The sequence below is a fragment of the Zalophus californianus genome, chromosome 5 (assembly GCF_009762305.2).
Source record: "Zalophus californianus isolate mZalCal1 chromosome 5, mZalCal1.pri.v2, whole genome shotgun sequence".
NCBI classification, from domain to species: domain Eukaryota; kingdom Metazoa; phylum Chordata; class Mammalia; order Carnivora; family Otariidae; genus Zalophus; species Zalophus californianus.
Window position 1 is genome coordinate 147,180,147 of NC_045599.1, and position 23,008 is coordinate 147,203,154.

At 44.1% G+C, this 23,008-nt stretch overlaps 1 protein-coding gene across 22 annotated transcripts in view; it reads left to right on the top strand.

The window, feature by feature from the left end:
- The window catches only part of SEMA5A (semaphorin 5A), a 476,158-nt gene that overhangs the window by 382,237 nt on the left and 70,913 nt on the right, over positions 1 to 23,008 (top strand). For all 22 annotated transcript variants that reach the window (XR_003522009.2, XR_003522010.2, XR_003522006.2 and 19 more), the window contains 3 exons: positions 539 to 656; positions 8,653 to 8,834; positions 14,924 to 15,067. Coding sequence is in view for 11 of the 22 variants with exons in the window: in XM_027605227.2 (XP_027461028.1) it covers positions 539 to 656; positions 8,653 to 8,834; positions 14,924 to 15,067 (444 nt within the window). In the remaining 11 variants the exon portion in view is untranslated. The remainder of the gene's footprint in view (positions 1 to 538; positions 657 to 8,652; positions 8,835 to 14,923; positions 15,068 to 23,008) is intronic.

The following is a 23,008-nucleotide window of genomic DNA, read 5'->3' on the forward strand; positions in this document are numbered from 1 at the left end:
AGGTGATGGTGATGGTGGTAGAGATGGTGGTGATGTCGATGATGGTGGTGATGTTGATGATGGTGGTAATGGTGATGATGGTGGTGGTGGTGATGGTGATGATGATGATAAAGTGAAAGTAATGTGTCTTATAAAAGTTGTCTGAAAGATAACAACAGGTTTTCAGCAAATACTACCTGTTGCTAAGGGGATGGACATGGTGGTGGTGTCGATGATAGTGATGATGATGGTGGTGGTGATAACATTGAGTGTTTTTGAGCATTCTACTAGCTTTATTCATGACACCAAAAGGCTCATGTTGACACCGACAGTCCTTTAGTCATCTTAGGAAAAACAGAGATATTTCAACCAAAGTTAATTGATTTCATTAGATACTTATGGATGCATGCATACACTGTCCTCTAGTGTGCATGCTAAAGCTTGGTTTCTCCTAACTAGTTCCCATGTCAATTCATCAGGGCCAGACTCGCCTAAGCTCGCATCTGTTGTAGCATGGGTAAGGCTGCCTCTCTGTTGACATTTGGGTGTGTGTTTGCAGTGCCTGCATTGGGGCCCAGGACCCTTACTGTGGCTGGGACATGGTGATGAAGAAATGCACGAGCCTGGAGGAGAGCCTGAGCATGATGCAGTGGGAGCAGAGCACCTCCACCTGTCCTGTAAGTGTACATGTTCTCCAGCCTCAGAAAGCACTGTCTGCGGGAACCCAGCTGTCCTAAATCCTAACCCATGTCCTGTTCGTGCATCTGGAACCTTCCTTGCAAACCCAGTTCTGTGCTCTTTCAACTCGTTCCGCGCTGAGCTTTCGCTGGAGCCACACAGAGTGTTGCCATAAGGTTTGTGTCTGCTTTGAAGAGACGCATCTTAAGAGAAAACACTGCTGATTTGCAAATGGGGTGTAATTTCTCTGTTTCATTCATGGGTTTTCTCTCCAGAGATTGGTGTGGACTCTTTTGCCTTTTTTAGCTTTAATAAAATAGTGACTTCCACACCCATCAATTTCCCATGGGAGCTATAATTCTAGAACTGAGAGAACTAGAGCTTTTAAAAGAATAAAATAAAGGACACTCCTACTGGGCTGCATGTGGGACGGTCTCCTGGATCCTGCTCAGGGTCACGGGAAGGCCTGGCAGAAAGAACACGACGGCCATTCCCACTGCGAACCCACAGAACGAAGACACTCACTTCCACTTGGAGCCGGTTCTCTGAATCTAGGAAAACAGTTTCCTTTGCCAGTTTTTTTGTTTGAGGCCCCACTTGTAGGAGCCAGCTTATTTTTTCCCTCTGTCTTTAGAACTCTTAATGCAGTGGACTCCAACTCTTTTTTCTGTCCCCAGACCATATGAGCAATAGCTGTGAACCTCCACGTATTTGAAAACTGATTGAGTCACTGTGCTGTCACGTAGGTGCTGATTTCTGTGACTTGGTGCTGGCTCACCTCTGCAGGGGAGAGGTGGGAAAGAAGCAGCACATTCTGTTACTCGAGATCCGCCCTCTCCCAGCGGAATGGCCCGCGCCATCGGGGCAGTCACTCTGGTTCCTATGAAGGAACCTGCTCTTTTCATTACCTAAACCACATGTTCATGAAGCCTACCCTTCAATTTGTAAGGGGAACATCATGCAAGGTGACATGAGGAAGGCCAGGGTTAGTAAAACCAGCATCGTCTCCCAAAGGTGGGCACGAGATCGAAGCCTTTCACCGCAAGGGTATGAGATCACCGCATCCGGGCTCTGAGCAGAGCTTTACAATGGGGTTCGCTGCTGGTCCTCTGGGTTATGGAGCTTCAGCTCTCTGAGTTTAGAAGCAAGTTTTTCTTCAGTGTTTCTTGAAATTGATTAGAAAAATGCCAGTGTTTGTGCCAAGTTCTTTCTCATTTCTGAAAATACTTTAAAAGCATGTTCACCTTAAATCTTTGCATCTAGGGAAAACATAAATGTAGCTCTAAATTACGAGCTACATGTACGTTCAAAGAAATCAGCACCATCTTCTCGTATATGTTTGACCTTGCATTTTTAATGTCAAAAAGGGCAGAAGAATATAATCACAGTTCTTCTTAAGTAGTAAGGCTCGTCTATGGCCTGTGGTTTTCTGAATATCTGAGACATCTGCTTGTAAGCTATCTACTTGTAAAAAGATAAACTGAGGCATATTAAAAATTTTAAGAGTTTATTTGAACAAAAATCAATTCCAATCAGGCAGCATCTAATCTAGCAGACGGAAAGGAGCTCTGAGGAGCTGCACAAAATCAAAGACTTTCATAGACAGGAGTAAGTGGGAACAAAGAAGTTTTAGTAGGCAAAAAAGCAGGTTGGTTATTGCAGTTACTCTCCTTAGCAGATGACAGGGGTCTATCAGGCGGATGACCTAACTAGTACTAATCAGGCATTTCCTGATTGGTTTAAGATTCCTTTTCTAGAAGAACCAAAACCGCAATTAAGTCAAGTCTCAGTTTGGTGACATGGGGCTTATTGGCATAAGAAACTCCATTTTGAGTCTGTAGGTTCTTGTTGTTGTTATCTAAGATCTATTTATTTGAGAGAGAGAGAGAGAGAGAGAGAGAGAGAGAGAGCAAGCATGAGTAGGGGGAGGGGCAGAGGAAGAGAATCTTCAAGCCGACTCCCTGCTGAGCTTGGAGCCTGATGCCCCTGGATCTCACATCCCATAAGATCATGACCTGAGCCGAAACCAAGAGTCAGACACTTAACCAGCTGAACCACCCAGCGCCCCTGCAGTTTTGTTTTTTAGCAATGATATTAATTGTATATCTTTTTCCAAAAATCTGTCTCTTAGAAAGAAATGAGCTCAATGAAAATTATTAGCATTATTGCAGAGCTGTCTTAGAAAGGTATTTTTAAAAGCTATTAAAATATAATTTTGCTTCTAAGTTATTTTTTCATTTTGACTAAAATAGAAGAAAGGTTTGATTTTATTGGCCAAATCTGCATTTCATCATTTCTGATATGCCATTGTTGTTTTATAAGGACAAAATACGCTGCCATAGATTGCAAGATGCAAACTGATTTCAGAGATGTATACTATATGTAAGTATACATACATGTACATACACATGTATAGTGAAAAATCTTACAATCAATTAAATAATTTTCTTTACCTACATATCTTTATCCAAAGGAAATTAAGCTTTATAAGCTGAGGGATTTTTGAATGAGACCATAGCATCTTATCTCCAAGGTAAAAGTGAAAGTTTAGTAATGAAAGTGTAGATGCTACCATGTGGAGCTCAGTGGGAGTTAGGCAAACATGGGGTACAATGAGGGTAAAGCAGACTCTGTGGGAACCTACCAAGTAAGTGTTCATGAACTTCAGACAGGTGATGTAGCACAACCCAGTCCCCCAAAGTCAGTGCTGCAGTCGGAACCCAGGCAGATCCTCTGCTGCCTGGAGAGTTCCACTTGGTGTAGGACCCCTGGAAACCCTCCCGGGGACTTAGTGCCCAAGATGACCTATTTTCCACTAAAAGATTCCTGCTTTAAAATGTTTGTGGATTTCTATCATCCAGGAGACAGGGCAAGAGTTGAGTGATGTATAGATTAACATTCTGGTGGCTTATGTAATTTTAATTGAACACATTCTCGGTTTACGGGATATGAAGTGCTCGAGCGAGATCTGAATTTACAGATTCAACTTGCAATGTTGCTTTACAAGGATAGCATCGTCTTAAGAATCTCCCTGGGCTTTACTGAAGCCCGAATACCGTCCATATCCTTTGCAGGTACATGATTACCAGTGTACTATCTCATACAGTGGCTCCCTGTTCCAAAATACATCATGCAATAACTAGGAAAATACGTATACTTCATAAACACCTCGATGTCTTGCAATAACTGGCTCTTTCCCAGGACGCTGTGTAAGTAGCACCTTTGCAGTGAAAAGATACTGTAGCAATGATTGAGCCCAGAGCCCTCCATTTAGATAGCGGCACCATGGAGCACAGTCTAAAGGGTTTATAGAAGATTCTAAAACTACATTGGGAAAGAAATCAGGACTTAAATCCAGTGCTTCTGACATTATCCCCAATCTACAAGATAGTGACATTTCCAGCTGCCAACCTCTCCCCAGAGCAGTGACTGATGGGTGCACCCACCGATAGGTGACCCCATGGTCACCTTGCATATTATGCTCAGATAGCAAGTGAGACATTATTTCCAAATTTTGTACTGAAATCTATTCTAGAAGAAGGAAGAGGGAGCTGAGGTTAATTGTGTGTCTACACCATGTGCTGAGTGTTGTGTTAGGCCGTTTCAATGGATTATCTCATTTAATGTCATGATCACCCTGGGGATGGGCGTTAGTGCTCCCATTTTAAAGACTGCCCCTATTTGCCCATCCTGTCATAGCCCATAGCGCTCCCGCTTACTCCTCTTCAAAGGTGCTAGGTTTCCCTCGTGCAGTTCGCTCATGGAGAGAGATTTAGGGATATTACACTGATATTATAACATGAGAGTCCTTTCCAAGGAGCACATCCAATATCCTGTTGTGTTACAATCACTGACCAAAAAGGACATGAACTTTGAAAATAAATGAAGATCTTTTGACTTCTGAAAAAACATCCCAGCAGAAGAAAGAAGCCTTTGATTTAACTATGAGGATAATAGTTGGAGTACAGAAGAACTTCAGGATGTACTCCAGGGATCTCTGTACCTATCGAATGCATCTACATCCTTGGTTACTTGGGAATTAATGAATTGAACATGAGTGAATCAAATGTCGGATTATACATTATGCTTGCTAACAAGAATTGCATCTTCCTTAGCTAGCACTTGGGAATCCATTATTTCCTAGGCAAAGGGAACTTTGCTATTATAACAATTGGGGATAAAATTGTACGGTGTTGGTTTCCAGGAGACACTCATCAGGGAAGGATCTATGAATCACATTACAGAATGAAGGGGCTGAGATCACAGGCTCTGAATTAGCTTGTTTAGACTGATTCTTGGGTCTTTCACAACCAGTGAGACTCTGAGTCAACTGAGCTTCATCTGAACCTCAGTTTGCCTATCTGTGAAACGGGATGCAGGTACCAAGAACATTGTGAACATTGCAGAGTTAAGACATCGAAATCACTCATCACAGTGCCTGGCATACACTAAACTTACCTATATGTGATATATGTCTTACTATGGCTTAATATATGATATCTAATAAAACAAAGCACATACCTCAAATAGAAAGCCACTTGGCAGAGACCTGGAGATAGCACAACTGGAGAGAATATATTCTAGATAGCTTTATTTCTGATTTCTAAGGAAAACTAACAACATATAAAAATACTTACTCATGTGGGAAAGGGGAGTAATAGAAACCTACCCCATTACTCACAGATCTGTTCCCTAGGCAGATTCTCAAACTCACATATTCAGCATCAAAAGGAGGGTGTAGTTTAATGAGAGTTTGCCCACGTGCTTTTCTGCATGTTGCAAGTTCTTCTTGCTCTGAAAGTTAATGGAACTGACTGCAGTGGTCCTGGGTGGAAAATACTGCTCCTCAAAGTCTGCAGTTACCCCTCCCCTGGCCAAAACAGAAAGCCCCCGCTCTTACCCTGCAAATTGCAATCATGAAATACTTTTACTGACAAGTGCCCAGCACGGTTCCTTTTCTTTCCAGTGTTTTTATTGCAATAACTGTTCTATGCTTTTCTTTAAGATTTTATTTATTTATTTGAGAGAGAGAGAGTGAGAGAGAGCGGGAGGGTCAGAGGGAGAAGCAGACTCCTCACTGAGCAGGGAGCCCAATGCAGAGCTTGATCCCGGGATTCTGGGATCATGACCTGAGCTGAAGGTCGTGATCAGTTGGCTTAACCAACTGAGCCACCCAGGCACCCCTGTTCTACGTTTTTCTACCTCATTCCACAACAGTCTTTCATTTATCGTCACTTATTTCAGGTTCATCCTCTTTTTCTCTGTCTTACTAGCTCATCTTTTGCTCATCCAGACATTTGGACAGAGAACATGCATAGCATCTCTTTGCCTAGAGACTACTATCTTACACCAGTGCCCAAAGGTTGCAGGGGGAGGATGTCTAGTGCAGTGGGTTCTTTCTTTCCCTGTGCATTTTACTGAGATATCATGTCAGCACCACATGAGCTGAAGGCATACAGCATAGTGACATCACTTGCCTAAACTGTGAAATGATCACCACAGTAAGTTCAGCTAACCGCCATCATCTCATGTAGATACCCCCCCCAAAAGGTTTTTCTTTTCTTTGTGAAAAGAAGGATCTCCTCTCTTAGCAACTTTCAAAGATCCCATCCAGCAGTGTAAATGAACTCTAGCCCTCGTGTGGTCCGTGATATCCCCAAGACTTACTTATCTTAAGACTGGAAGTTTGTACCTTTTGACCCCCTTCCTCCAGTTTCTCTCCCCCACCCCCATGTCTGTCTCTCTGTCTACCTGCCTGCTTCTCTCTGTCACTTTTGGTGTTTCTACTTGTCTCTGTCCTGTATTGAGTTCTTTTCTAACCACCCTACTGATAAATTTCGCTTGCACGAAGTTTACTGGGCTGTGAGTTTGACTCATGACCGTGCAGTCTAAATGTGTTTCTCTCGTAAACTGTCCTCTTTCAGCAATCTGGATGATTTCTGTTTCCGTCCTCATTCATTTGTCATCATCAAGGTGTATTTCTCCTGGCCTCACAAATCTTCAGTTTCTGCACGGTCTGTGCTGTCAGGGGTTTCAGATTTCCTCAAAACCTCCTGTAGCTAAAGAGATCCTAACAGCCTCCATGCGCATTTCCTTCCTATGCTAGAGGAAAGAACAGATGCCACGGGGGTTTGAGAGAATCTTCTTTGCCCCAATCCTCTAACCTCTCGCCAGTCTGCCCTTTTTAAAGTTTCTGGTTAATATTGTGGGGATTTCGTAAACCTTCAAAAATCACAGTAGCGCCCCCTCCCTACCTTACCCCTCACATCTTCACACAGAAGAGAGGCAGGGGGACCAGAGGTCTCACAGAGCCTCTCCTGCTAGTGCTCGGAGCTGGGCGGTCTCCATCCCCTCCCCATCCACTCTCTGCCCCACGGGCCTCACGTGCCCCACTTCCAGCTTGCCCCCCAGCCAGGATTCTCTGTTGTCTTGGGTTCAGACCGCAGGAGGCATGGGCGGGGAGCAGAGACACTGGGGTCTTTCTTCCCTGCCCTCCTCCAGCTTGGCTGCAGCTCGGGGAGGGGGGCTTCCTGTCCCTGTGACAGCCCTGTCAGGCCGCCCTTCCCCAGGCGCTGCCCCTCGCTCCGCTCCCATTACCTGTTCTCCGTCCCCAAAAGGCCTAAGATACTTACAGGTTTGGATTTAAAGGCATGTGGGGCTTTGTTGGCTTGAGTTCCGTGTTCAGTCACAGTGAAGGCAACGGCTGAGCCTTCCCTGCACAAGAGCCCTTTGGGCCAGCGACGAGAGCGGGTGGGGGATGGGTGTGGGAACCCCCCAAGGGACAAGGTCTTGGCTGCTCGCAGGACACTTTCATGGGCGGAGTTCGCTTGACCCTGTTATGCGTGGCTCGTCTCTCCAAGAAGACACTGAAGGCCCTGCGGAAACTGAAGGTCACAATAGGAGCTGCATTTTTATCCTGGCTGGACGGGGCTGACAGCAACCTTGAAATTGGGGTTATTTTCTTCTTGGGAAAAGTCTGCCTTTGTGTGTTCACTCCCCTCTGGGTCGGGTCCGGTGAGTCCCCTCCAATCCAGCTCCATTCCCTCCTCTTCGCTTTTTATGGAGAGAGCCAGGCATGGCAGGGCCTTCTGGATTTTCCTCCATCTTCGTGGATGTAAACGGTTAGAGTATTGACAAGAAGGGAGGAAGGAGAGCTTCGTAGTGGAGGCTGGAGATGACCCACCAGCCACATCAGAGCCCGCGGACGTGTTTCGTGGGGATTCTTTCCTACCGTATTTGGAGAAATGACGGGACAAATGTAAAGCTCACCTGTGTTTTCACAGGGTGTTGGCATTTTTCTGAAATGATGACGTGCGGGTACGGTTTGTAGCCTCTAAAGAATGAATCGCTTTGTCCATGGAGTCCTCTCTTGTGAGGATTGATGGGGCTTTAAAAGTGCCTTCCTAGATCCCGATCCTGGCCCCGCGTGCTTGCTGGCCAGCCAGCCCCTCTGCCGCCGCCTTGCCGGGCCCAGAACTCGGTCCTCTGGGCCTTGCACCAGTGCCCGGGATCAGTGGATCACTTTCGTGCCCAGCCCTTGCAGACTTGCCGGCGCTTGCCGGGTGGTTACAGTTGGCTCCGCCCGGGATGTGCCTACCCAACTAGTACAGTTCCGGTTGCTTTAATAGGGCTATAAATTTAATGTTGTCAGTTTTTGCGGTGACATTTGAGCTAGGCCAGGTCTGAAATGGAACTGTTTGAACTTCCTTTTTTTTTAAGGGATGTAAAAATGCAGCAGAGTGGCACATCTGTGATTTTTCACTCCGGTTCTGCTTGTTCTTTGGGTTTCTCACGTTAGTGGACAATTCTGTGGTGACCTGATTGCTAAGCCATTGGCATTCTTCACACCCCTCCCCCTCCTCCAGCACTGTCTCCTCTTTAATGGTAACATCAAAGTATTCTAAATGTGGTCTGATGGTGCCATGAGAGACCTTTCAGTTTTCCTGTTTACAGCCTTAACCCTTGCTGACTCCTCAACTTGTATCCTCCTCCTAGACGAGGAATCTCACCGTGGACGGGCACTTCGGCGCATGGTCTCCGTGGACGCCCTGCACGCACACGGATGGCAGCGCCGTGGGCTCCTGCCTGTGTCGCACCCGCTCCTGCGACAGCCCGGCCCCCCAGTGTGGCGGCTGGCAGTGCGAGGGCCCCCGCATGGAGATCGCCAACTGTTCCAGGTGCGTCCCCAGCCCCCAACACCGGGTGCACCCCCTCCCCCGCACCGGGGCACCCCCGTGTGGGCGGGCAGACTGGGGAGGGGTGGGAAATCCTTCTTAGCGCACATTCCCTTTTCAAGAGAGAGGTGGCAAAAGACGGGGACACTTACCACATAAAATAATGTGATCTACGGAAGGAGATTTTAAATTATAAATTAGATCATAAATCTAAACCTGTGCAATATGTTCATTGCTAGATTAGGAAACATATTTTTAATGGGCATGGTGTTACTGGACTGGTTTGAGGGAAATGTCCCTGTCAATCAAAATCATCTTCTGGAACATCCAGGCTAATAGTCCCTACTGGTAGAACGCATACATTTGTTGTGAACTGACCACAGGGATTAGACCTGGCTCTTCACAATTGCCTTTTCCTTTGCCAGCATCAGTGACCCCAGTGTCTAGAATCACGTGAGTGCTGTCGACCCTCCACCCTGACCTCGCCATTAGGTGGTTCCTGAGAATGAAAGCAGGTCTGAAATCAGATTTGACCACACCTAGACAACTGACACAGCCAATTGGTGCAAATGATGGAGTCCCAGCTCCCTGTCCCTGAGGCGTGCTGACATGGACGCACGTGGAGGTTTATGGAAAGCAGATGCGATGCTTCTGGCGGCACATTAGCCAACATTTTAGTCAGACCGGGCAAAGGGAGCCTCTGCTATCAAGGCAGACACTTCATGAAAGACAGGCCCCAGTCTTGCACCTGATCCCTGCACAAAGATGCATGCATAGTATATCAGCTCACCCAATCCTAATGCCACTTAATGCATCAAAGGAAAATTATTCCTACGGCCCATGCATGTACTAATAAGCACCCCCTCGTGCAGATTCGGGAAGCGACATGCAGTTGGCCTCCTCTGAGTGTGAGCAGCAAGGTAGTGTAGTTTTGGTAGTCTCAGAAGCTACCCATTGAGTCAGTATTCCGAAATCTGTAAAGGACAGATCTGGGGGAGCAGCTAGAGTGCACATGTCCACGCGTATACAAGGCGCATTCACCGTGTTTGTACTTGGACAGTACAAGTGTCCTGGGGCTGTGGTCCTCACAGCAACTTGTCCGTTGCCCCGTGAAAGAATATTGCTAACCTAAATACCCCTCAAACACTTGTAGATTGGCATCTGATTTTTTTTCATCAAAAGTTTTAATGGTTGCGAAGAGGTAATTTTTGTTACATCACTATTTAAATGTGTAATGGAATCTCAGTGGCTTAGTGATTTCATAGCTACCTGCCCATTTAAAAAATCAATAAGCAGGCTCCACTTTAACATTTAGAAAATTTGTGTGTTTCCTTCTTTAATTTCCTATTTCTGTTCTCTTTCCCTCGTAGAATCTGATCCTAATATTTTACATTTCTTTGTTTAAAAGTCTTATATTGGTCACTATATCATACTTCTCTACAACTACCACAAAAACAAATTATATGAATGACATTTGAAAAGAAAATTTTTATTTCTGATAACCATAGGCTTTACATTTTATTTTTTATTTTTATATTTTTTAAGGTTTTATTTGTTTATTTGTCAGAGAGAGAGAGAGAGAGAGAGAGCAGAAGCAGGGGGACCAACAGAGGCAGAGGGAGAAGCAGACTCCCCCGCTGAGCAGGGAGCCCGATGCGGGGCTTGATCCCAGGACCCCGGCATCATGAACTGAGCTGAAGGCAGATGCGTAACCGACTGAGCCACCCCGGCACCCCTAGGCTTTCCATTTTAAATATGTATTTTGCAAATTAGCATACAGTGAATCTAAAAATCATAAATATTACACATTTTGATAATATTCTAACACTAAAAAGTGAGGTTTTATTAGAAACCCATTCCTTCAGGCAATTGTTTTTAATTCCCAGCTACTTTTCCTATTTATAGGCACGAATGCAACCTCTTGCCTGATTCAGGGAGGGCTTAGCATCAATTCCATTCCTAGGTTTTTATTTTTCTAGTTACAAGCACCGACAGGTATGACTCCCATAAGTTGATGGAAATACAAGATTACAGCATTTTCCCTCACTTCTCTGAATTCTTTCGAAGTCATCTGCCAAAAGCATGGTAATCTAACACCAAAGATTGTTTTTATTGGCCCATATCACTTGATAACCTGCTTATGTTGGTGTTTAATTTTGTTGGAAGCAAAAAAAAAATTGCAACCCACCTAACCTGCAAGCCGACTTTTTTGCTCATTCAGTACTGACAGATACTTCCTCCGTTTGTGCAGAGCAAGTCAGAAAGCCTTTAAGAAGGCTGATCAGAGGATTCCAAATTAAACCTGTTATTTGTTATTTATAGGCACCTTGTCCAACCCAATACACTCAGAAAGTGTTGGGAAATTCCAAATATTGCTAATTCAATACATTTTGCAAATGTATCTTTGAATTTTTTTAGGATTTATTTATTTGTGTGTGGTTGGGGGAGGGATAGAGGGAGGAAAGCAGACTCTCTGCTGAGCACAGAGCCCTTTAGACCCTGAGATCATGACCTGAGCCAAAATCAAGAGTCAGACGCCCAACCGACTGAGACACTCGGGCGCCCCACAAATATATTTTTGATTAAATGCTTTTATCACATCACATCATTTAAATATATCTTTTCAATATCCTGGAGCCCAGATTGAAGTCATTCAATGTATGAAATGAAATCCACAATATAAAGTAATTAGCTAAGCCAGACTTTCTAAACAGGGCCAAGTCAGACTTAGTATCGAACAGAAAAATCTGGTTTTACGTTATAATTAAAATGGACATTTGACTGTGCATCCGCATGACATCATGACACTTCTGAATTTTAATTCGTAAGAGAGGAGGCAGGGAACCTTGGGGAGAGGGAGCGGAGAGAGAAATATAACTAGCCTGATGGGAAGGGAGAAGGTCAGAGGGAGGGAGGACAGCTCTGTGCTGTAGGCCTGAAAAGGACTCAGCTGATTGCACAGGGAGCCCTGTACGTGGGACAGCCCTCGACGGTGGCTCGGGTCTCCCAGCTGCCGGTCCTAGCTGGCCCTGAGGGGCCGGAGAAATGAGTGCCTCCATCCCACTGTGGGGCGTGCCATCCAGTGCCCTGTGCTTTGACAGCTGGGGGGTAGAAGCAGCCCGGGCCTTAGCAAAGCTCTGCTCTGCTCCGTAGTGTATCTGAGCCTAGGACACCCCGGCTCAGTTAACATCCTGGTACCGCGTAACCAGGAGAACGGTTCCAACAGTGATTCGTTGAGTTGATTTCCCGTTTCCTCGGCTGCTTCTGATGTTGTAGCTTGATTGTTTTACTACACTCAGGTGCTCCCTCTCCCCTGCACCCGTGTGCCGTGAGGACACAGCATCTTCTGTCTTAAAACAAGCATCGGGAAAGCTTCTCAAATCAGTCTTCAAGCACTCTCCTCACTTGCTTGTTAATTTACGGTATTTTTTTTTAAAGTATTACCTTGTTTCCATGAGCCTATTTAGAATGCAGAAGCCTCTGGGCAGGTCTTCTGTGACATCCCTAACACAGCAGATCAGACCGGGCGATGGCACTCTGAGCGAGCCCAGAGTGCGAGGGCACTTCCTACCCAAGAGGAGAGGCCGGTCGGATGCGGAGCCGCAGGATGCGAGGACCCACTCTGTCCTCTGCTCTCCTTCTCCTCAGGCCAGCCCAGATCACTTCACAAGCCCTTCACAGCAGCGCTACACAGATTCGATTATTTGTGTGACTGCGGAAAACAGGCACATCACCATTGCATTATGCACAGCATTCTTTCTATAAAACTAAGATGGTTGCCATCTAGGCATGGGAGAAACTTCATAAAAGTTACAGAATATTACTGTTTGAAGGTTATGATCAGTGTGGAATATCCTCTTTGATACTGTTTATGGAAAAAAAGGACAGTCAAGTGCATGACTGCAACTTGTCTATTGATACATCTTTGGCTTTTGTTCTAGTTCAAATGCCATCCTCTGAGCCGACCTGCAATATAATTAGTGGTTATTTTAAGATTAGTAATTGAATAAGTGAACCCATTTTAGTGATGCTTTAAATGCATAGTGGGTTGTTGTGGACGGACTGAATCCTCGAAATGATGTGTATGCTGATATATGCTTACTTGGTGCTACTTAATGGCTACAATGTCCAATGTCCGGTCCTAAGCAACATTTATAAGACTGCAAACCCGGGTCCATACAATAGACACACACATAGACAATTGCACTCATGTAGTTCTTCACTTACTATATTTCTGTTACTTATACACACTTCCATTTACCCACTTCTCTGTCTACAACAGGTTCCCTATATTGTAAATAGACGGTATCACAAGTTGTCATGTTTATTAAATGGTTTAGGAAATTAAGAATTAGACAAATTTAAAAATTACACAATTTTGGAAGCAGTGTTTCCTGCACTACCTAGCCATTTTGACAACATAGAAGGAAACTTTGAAAGTAAAAATGTCATTTTATTTATGTTGAAATGGCTATTTTTTAGAAAATTCAGTGAATTACTTGGGTAACTTTTTAAATTGTATAGGTAACAGGGTATAAGATACTAGCTAATTACCTTTATGAGCAGCTTGGGAGGATTTGTCTTATTTTGTGATTACTTGGTTAAATTATCATAAAGCAGCTTTATGATAAGATAATAACATTAAAGTATCACTATATATTTTATTTATATCATGAAGACGTTTCAGAAAGTAGAGAAATACGAAATATACTAAGAATTTTCTCAGAGGAATTTTCACTTGAAACTATCCTAGAAATTATATATTCAAATTATTATTTATACCTTGAGCTTCAGTGGCACAGTTGCAGACCTGCATATTTTTAAGGGAATGTATAAAGTAAAAATAAGAATTAATGTCAGTTGATTTTTCCCAGTGGAAATGAAAATCCTATGAGACTAACATACTATAGAAATGCATATGTGATCTGTGAAATGTAAACATACCCCAGCTGCAGTAGACTGCTCACATGGGAGTTTGGATTCTGGATTTAACAGATATTTTGACAGTTAAAATTTTTAAAAATGCCTACAATTTGTTTTGAAATAGCAGGGACTAACTACTAAGTTAGTAGTTAAATATCTTCCTACTAAGGAAGATATTTAAATTATAAACATTCTGAATACAGGCATTTCAAGGGAAAAGTACAATATTAAACAAAAAAAAAAATTCCTCTAGCTGTCAGTAGTGGTTCATTTTATAAACCACTTTTATACAAGCTGTTTATTTTATTTTAATTTTATGTTTTATATGCCTTTCATCTTATATTTATTAATAACATAAATACAGTTATGTGCAGTTTGCACTGCTTGTTTATATTCTATATCTTTGTCAAACTGTAAGAAAATAGCCAAAAATCTGAATTTCACGTACCCTTCCTTCATTTTTAATAAACTTTGTTTTAAAGCTTTGGACATTATGATGCTCTTTATCAATATGAAACCTATCGAGAGAATTACTGATTTTTGTTGATGTTAATAGATTTTTAAAAGTGAGCATTATAGGTAGTTTTAGATGCTATTTCGTTCAGATGTGCACTTTTTATAGATTCTAAATGATACAGTACAAGTCAAAGCATAAACTCTGGAGGCTCAGGGATTTATCTCTAATTGCTTTTCAGCGAAATAAACTTATTTTTCATTAGTTTAACATTTTCATAACCAAATTTTTTAATAGTTTCTAATATAGAATTTTCTCAGAGGAATTTCCTGAAATTATTATAGAAATTCTACATTCAACTATTATAGAAATTATATATATAGATAGAAATTTATATATATTCAAATTATTATTGATACCTGGATATGGAACAAATTATTATATCTTATTTTTAGTGCACTTTAAGCGCTACTCTCCAAGGTGCAACCTGGACTCTAAAATCAGATAGCCAGGAGGAGCAGCATCTCACCGAAACCGAGAGTCCTGTGACACAGCACGTCCAGTCTTGTCCGGTGGTTCTGGTTCCCTTTCCCTTCCCAGCCCACAGTCCAGCAGTCCACACGCGGGACACATGAAGGCCGTTGGCGGTGGGTGCACACAGGGAATGGACTCTGAGACAGTGTGACTTTGTGACCCCGCTGCTTTCTCTCCCCAGGAACGGAGGCTGGACCCCCTGGACCTCATGGTCTCCCTGCAGCACCACCTGTGGGATCGGCTTCCAGGTGCGCCAGCGGTCCTGCAGCAACCCCACTCCCCGGCACGGGGGCCGGGTGTGCGTGGGACAGAACCGTGAGGAGAGGTAGGCACCGCTCTGCCCCCAGCACCACCATCGTCACGCTTCCTGCCATTCTAGCGTGGCCTGGGTTCTGTGCGGGTTTAGTTTGAGATGTCGCTTAGCTTATCTGTGGCATCCTTTTCTGTTGAGCCAAATCGTCCTGTTCTCTTCCTGACATCCTTTAATTTGGATCAAAGCCTCGTGTTGACAACATCTCTGTGCCAGCCACAGCAGTGCTCGAAATGTTGGCTAGCTGAGCAGTTCCCAAGGGAGCAGAGATGCAGGGACAGTGGGCACCTCTGTGCTGGGCTCCCTGGGGACTCAGAAAGGGAGTCGGCTGGAGAAAATTTGTTCTAGTTAGAATTCAACTAGACCCGGTCTCAAAAGCTGCAGTTCCAAGTAGGACCTAAGGCGGATCCTTGGGTCCTGGGTCCCGATGGAAGCAGTCGGATGAAGTAGAGTTTTCCATCAGAATTAAATCAAGCAGGTGGAGCAAGGTGAGAACATAGGGTCTGGGGGTATTTATAACCACACACTCCTCTGTTAACTCCTACCCTCAGGGAAGCTGCAGTAGAACCCAAAGGGGCATCGTGTTCCACTTGTACTGTAAGCTTTCAGCTCCTGGGGTGGCGGTGGGGTGTTGGTTCTGTCCAGTCTCGAGTTGAACAGTTTGTTGCTTTTCATAGAATCAGATATTTGGCTTTGGCATCATAAAATCCACAGTTGTGATAGTTGGCTCTTTCTTGCATATGTAAAATACATTCTGGTTTATGATTTGGGGGAGAAAATCTAAGCAGGTGAATTTCACATCACTCAGGATTTTTATTCTGCCATACTGATAGAAATGTATTGTATCGATTGTGTGAAACAAAATGTCTTTCTGTGCCTTTTAAATTAAAATGTAGTAAGGATTGTGTCTGGTCATATGGGTTCAGTGAGAGCCTCTTATAAAAATACCGTATGCAGTTATTTGCTATGTGATCAAATATTTATATGGACAAAACCAACAGGTTTACTCTACAGATAACTCCCTGCTAGGCATTTATTACGACCTCAAAACAACCTGGGAGAATCATTCCTTTCTTTCTTCCCTGTGTTCCTAAATTGCCAATTAAGATTTCATTCCTTTTGTCTCAGAGGAAAATGAAAAATGATTTTTAGAAAGCAAGTTTGGTCATTTTTGAAGTAGTCCCCTGAGACAGTCTTGTGGAAGTCTATCATTTCCGATCCAATACCAGCTGAGAAGTGGGAAAGCCGATTATGGGCAAATTGTCTCTCTGCTCTTTCTAAACTTTGTAAGATTTAAAATTGTTTGGAAGTTTTACAATTCTGTGCATTGTCACATAATACAGCCCATTCAGGGAAAGTCACCTTCATCAGTGGGACGCTGCCCTGCAGACCCAGCACCTCTGCAAATCTAATGCCTGCTAGCACCTTTCTTAAGCTGAGTGCACAGGAAGGAAGATGCTATTTAGCGCTGCAGCTAACAGATACGTACATTCTGTATGTGCTTGGGATTGTTTGTAAGGCTACTACCTTTTCAGGGAAAAATCAGGATGGCTAGCGTGTTTGGGGGACTTACACTTAAAATGCTCCCTTTTTACAGAAAAAAAATTCTCATTTGGACAAGATACATATTTTGTCAATAGAGGAATCTTTGAATGTGTATAACAAATGGGTAGATGGTAAGAATAGGGACTCTGTAAGATTTTTATACAATTGAAGCTTCCCCATTGAACAGCCTTTCTAGGGGGCTATCAAAAGGTTAATGAAATCTAGAAAAAACCAGTACATAATATCTATTTCTTGGTCTTCACAAGCAAACAGTTCTGAGATTTCTTTGTTGTGTTATGTGGGAGCTGTCTCTACCTGCGTAATATAAGAGAACACCATCCCTTAGATATTTGAGAACTAAACTCAAGATTCGAGGAGATTCTGGCCTCCATGGGGAGGCACAGAAGAATGATGACTAGACACGTACACAGTAATACCATTGCGCCCTTTTGCTCTAAACACCATCAACCCCAAAGAGCTCCCAAGTGGCCGCGAGTGAATAAATTGATTACCCCAATAAAGTCCCTAAGTTAAGGCCAGGATGATAGTTAGTGACTTCATTTGGATCCAAATGCCCAGGATGTGGAGTAATTCAATGGGAATTTTATGGCAGCAAAAATCTCAGAAGTATCACATCATTTTTTCTGAAGGACCGGATAAAGAAAATAATCTAACTTATCTTTTACATGCACTTTAGAGGACGTGAACACTGTTTCTCTTATTCTAAAATTTACTGGCAAATGATCTTGAGTACCAAGAACCCAGTAGAAGCACTGATTCCCAAAGAGGCCACTAACAAGGATAAAACAATGGACCTCTGTGTTCATACTATCAAAATGCAAGTGTCATTATCTGTATTCGTGTTCTCTTCCTCTGTAACCATAGTTCAGAAACTTCATGGCGTAAAGCAACACGCATTTATTACTTCACCGTCTTAGTGGATGAGGAGTTTCACTATGACTTCCCTTGGTTCTCTGCTCAGCCAGAGCTGTGGTCTCATCTGGGCATTGACTGGGGAAAGACCTGCTTGTAAGATCATGTGGTTGTGGTTGTCAGCATTTAGTCCCTTATGGACCGTCAAATGGAGAACCTCCGTTTCTTGCCAGATGAGCTTTCCCAACACGGTCACTTTCTTCCTTAAATCTAGCAAGGAAGAAAGTCTCCTCCCGGGATGGGCAGTATGGTTTTGTATAGTGCAGTTGCAGAGTTACATGCCATCACCTTGCCATATTCTGTTGGTTAGAGGTGACAGACCCTGCCTACACTCAAGAGGGGGACATTACGCAGGGCATGAATACCGGGAGGCAAGGATCGTTGGGGTCACCTTGGAGTATCTGCCACAGTCAGTTATATGTCCCTCGGCCGTTCGTGTCCCTTCCCTGTGCAAAATGTATTTCACCTCTTCCCAAGGTTCCCAGAAGTTTCATACCATTAAATCATCTCCTCAGAAATTCCAGAATTTTATTGTTTAAATCAGGCTCAGATATGAATGAGGCTTTCTGGGTGTTGTTCCTCTCAGTCTGTCAGCCTCTAAAATCAGAGTCAAGGTATCCACCACCAATACACCCAGCACATGACGGTGGGAGGGGCAGAGGGTAACAGCTACAGACATTTCGGTTCAAATGCGGGGGTGGGGTGGGGTGGGGTGGAAAGTATAGAGGAATCACTGCTCCATAGAAATTCTGAAATCTAGCCAGACAAGTGTTGGGAGTTGCTCGATTAAGTTTCAAGGCCTGTGCATAATTCTGCATGGTTCTTGGCTCTGCCTGCTGGGCTCTCATTTCTGCTTCCTGACTCATCTTTCCTTTCTCAGGGAAGTTAGTATGTGCTTGCGGCTGGGTACTTGTACCAGCCTGTTTCCTGCCAGTAGAAGTCTGGATTCTGGCAGCCTCATTCCATTTGTACTTTCTCCGTACATGTCAGCGCAAGCCGGTATTTTGGCTGAAATAAACTTTATGGGTCTTCTGTGGATTTCCTGGAGGTTTACTCTAGTAAACAAATCCACACCCACAGCTCTTTGTTGAGATAGCCCTTCTCTAGCCAGGGATCCTCCTGAAGACTGAGGGGCCACACCCTGTGGCTGGCTTGTGACGGAGACCATCTGTGGGGCCCACCCTTGCTCCTGACCTCCTGGGAGCACCCCCTGTGTAACTGAAACTACTCTGATCCTTCGGTCTTTCTGAGGTCTTAACAAAAGGTTGTGTCCTTACACCTTCGGTTTTTTATTCTCTGCCAACTGTGACAATGCTCAGAAGCTATTTATTGATTGTAGCATATTTGCCATCAGGAGAGACTCAGAATTTCCATAATTAGTCCATCCTGCTCCCTCCTGTTTGTTATTCCTTCCTGCATTTTTTTTTTCTTTCCTCATACATTTTACCGTAAGCAGCAAGAAGACACCGGGCAGCACTTTGCCTGGAAATGTCCTTGGCCGCGTAACTCACTTCACACTGACGTGTCCCGCTTTCATTAGAACCGCAGCAACAGCCCGGAAGCTTTCAGCCTCATGTCACAAGGCTCTTCCTACCCCTGGTTTCCAATCCTGGGCTCCTCTTTCCTTTCAGATTTTGGTGGCGGTAAAATATATTTAACCTCAAGTTTGCCACTTAGCCATTTTTAAGTGTTCGGCTCAGTGGCATTAATTACATTTACAGTATTGTATAACTATAACCCTATCTGTGGTCAACACTTTGTCATCACCCCAATCCTGTAAACAGTAAGCAGTGACTCCCCATTTTCCCCTCCTCCCAGCCCCTGGTAAGTAACCTCTAATCTATGTTCTTTCTCTGTGAATTTGCCTCGTTGAGATCTTTCATATAAATAGAATCATATGCTATTTGCACCCTTGTGTCTGGCTGATTTCTTGTAGCATAATGTTTCCAAGGTTCATCCAGGCTGGACCATGTGTCAGAGCTCCACTCCTCTTTTCAGGCTGAAAAATACTCAACCGTTCGGTTATCTCGTATTGTATTTACGTCTTTCCCCATCAGTTGACAGGTGGGTCATTTCCACCTTTGGGCTATCGTGAATAATGCTGCAGTGAACACTAGCATATGAGTGTCTATTCAAGTCCCTGTTTCAGTTCTTTTGTGTATAAACCTAGAAGTGGACTTGCTGGGTCATATGGTCATTCTGTGTTTTGCTTTTTGAGGAGCTGCCACACCGTTCTCTGCAGTGCCTTCAGCACTGCACATCCCTTCCAGCAGCGTGTGAGCCTTCCAGCGTCTCCACACCCTTGCCAACACTTGTTTGTTCTCTCCTTCCCCCCTCCTTCCCTCCCTCCCTCCCTCCCTTCTTTCTTTCTTCCTTGCCAGCCTAGTAGGTATAAAGCAATTATCTCCTTGTGGCTTTGATTTCCATTTCCCGAAGGACTACTGATGTTGAGCATCTTCTCCTGTGCTTATTGGCCATTTGTCTACTCTTTCGGAAAGTCTGTTTGCGTCCTTTGCCCATTTGCTACTTGGGTTGGTTTTGTTGCTGAGTTTTAGTTCTTATCCTATTTCCTTCTAAAGCCTCACTGGCAGCATGCTCAAAGTCTCTCTGCCACGATCCTCAGAATTCTCCTTGCATCTACCCATTCCCTGGTCCCAAAGCCACGTTCACATTTTTAGGTATTTTCTCCAGTAGCACTGCATGTTAGGGCACTAAAATCTGTTTCGGGAGTCATTACATAACAGTGTTACCACTGACTTGGGGCCTGAAACATTTCGTGTGTATTGGCTCGAAGTTTCTGTGGGTTTGTAGCCTGGGCACAGTAGACCTGGGTCCTTTGCTTCAAGATCTTATGAGGCTGCGGCACGCCGTAGACCATGGCTGTGGTCTCATCTGAAGCTTGACTGGAGAAGGTGTGCTTCCCAAATCCCGTGGTTGTCGGCAGCGTTCAGTTCCTCAGATGCTGTCAGACTGAGCTCTCTCAGCCCCTCGCCACCTGGGCCATTCGGGTCTGACCGCTTCATTCCTCAAAGCGGTGGTGCGGGGGCTGGGGGAGAGTTTTCTTGAAGAAAAGGGTATTGCAGTCTTATGTAGGTTTAATTGTGGAAGTGATATCCTGTCATTTTTGTCATATTCTGTTGGTTAGGAGCCAGTCACATGTCCTCCCGCCCCCCACCACACACACACTGAGTGGGAGAAGATAACGCAAGGTGTGACTTCCAGGAGGTAGGAACACGGGGACCGCATTAGAGTCTGCCCCCACTCCATTATCAAAGTTAATGGGGGCTTATTATAAGTTTTTTTTATTATTTGATTATTTTTTTATCATATGATTCTTCATTCTATTTTTCTCTGTCTCCATGGGGTGTGTTTTCTTAGCAAGCCAAAGTGCTTCTCCTTTACACGTCATTCCTCTCCCCTCATGGGTTCTCTTAGCTCTCTCCTGGGGTAAAAGTTAATAGTAGAAGGAACTCAGTGTGTGTATAGTTTCTCCGGCACCACAGAGATTTGATTATTCCGGTATGGACCAGGAAAGGGACAGTCACTTGAGCCAAGCCAGGAGAAAATGGCTCTGACAGGGTCCTGGCTGGTTCAGGTGGGCAGGGGCTGCAGTGAGAAACTAGCACGGACCAAACCAGAGCAGAGCGCAGCTCATAGCATGAAGAGAAATGACCAGAAGTGATACAGTGTCGAGAATCTAGTCCACATGGGGTTATGAAAGGTAGTTCTTTTCACAGAGACGAGGCTTGTGGAAAAATTGATAATTTATGGAGAAATATTGCTGGTTTATTAATTCACTTTTAAATGCAAAATGAGAATGAGCAGTCATGGGCAAAATTAAAACCTTAATTTTTAATGCATCACAAAATACATCTGTGACTTTCAGTGCTTTAAGATACTAGAGATCCAGGAGAGCCACTAAAGCATCACCAATGTTCAGCTGTTATGTGGCCAAAGTTAGCTGTGTGTAGAGGACTAGAGAAATGAAGAACCACTGGCTGGTCCATTGTGTAGATAATTTTATTCATAAATTAATAAAAATCCTTGAACAAGCAGAGTTGCCAAGGTAACCTACTTCTGATCCCTGTTGTTGTCTGTGACCGGGAAGGATGCTGGAAACTCAGTTGGGTAGTTTAACAAGAGGCACATCTGTCAGGAGCATGTGTTGGTTGGGGTGGTGGCGCAAGGGGGTCGGAGGGACCCTGCTTCCAGGAAACTGCAGGGAATTCAGTGTTTGAGCCTTGTAAGGGCTTTGCCTCTAACCAGACTCTCCTGGGTGGATTTGTGAGTGAAAACCCAGACATGAAGGGGCAGAGCTGGCTAGCCTAGCAATTTCTACTTCCCTCCTGACCTGCCTTGCAGAGGGTGACATAGTCACATATCTGGTGTAGCTGTTTTCCCAGGACTGCTGTAATAAGAGAAAGAGAAAAATGGAAGGCAACTGGTGGACAACTTTAAAATGCAGCCAAATATATCATTTATTGACACTGGTCGCAAGTGCTATGCTCCACGCAGTTTTCAGGCTCGACTGCAGTGGATTCAGCTATACTAACATGCTGAGTCTTTTCAGAGGTGGCCTGGCATAGGCAAATATGAGAAAGTATTTGTGCGCTGCGATGTGTTTTGCTATGGGAAAATGGTAACTCCCTTGCTGTGCTTTTTATTAAAAGCCAAGTGTTTTATAAGCATATTTAGCAAGATTTTCCTTTGCCCTCTCTATTCTTCTATTGCTTGTTTTTGTTTCTGAAAGCTAAAGTGAGGGTAAGGAGTCCCAGTAGTCTATACCTTTTAAATGTCGGTGAATTGGCCTGGAAACGGGAGGTGGCCTTCTACTTCTCAATTTATCCACAGCGAGAGAAGGTACCCATGGATATTTTGAATCAAATGCTGCCAGATCTGATGTTCTGAGTTTTCTTTTCTCTCAAACGTGTTGTTGAATGGCACCTTCCTCTTGGGACAGTCTGTGCACCGACACATATGTTAATAATCCTGGGTAGTCAAGGATGTTTTCCTTCTTGCAATTCTGCACGTTTGCACATGCTTCCTGAGGCCAAATTCTTTTCATCTGTTGTCTCCTCAATTTTGTTTTGGCTCTCCTATGTAGAAGTCCCACTCTCTTAATTAGAAAATTCCTTCCCTTTCTCCCCTACACGTAAGTGTGTCCATGGCCCTGAACTCTGAGAGTCAGAGCCCTGGGAGGCTGGGTATGACTCTGGAAGAAGGAAACCTAATGCTTCTCTTTCTTAAAAATTGAGAAGATACAAGAGAGAGGATTTTTCGGTTCCATCGACTAGTCTTCTGTGTGACCCGTTTAGAGAAACTCAGCCATGTGCCTTAGTGGTTCTTGCCTTTGGCAGCTTCTCTGCCATGACATATCAGCTCTCTCTACCCAGAAGGATGAGTGTCTCCCACGTTCCCACAAATGGGAGGCTGACATGTGACTCCTCTGTTCGTCTCTTTGTTTTCCTGTGCACTCAC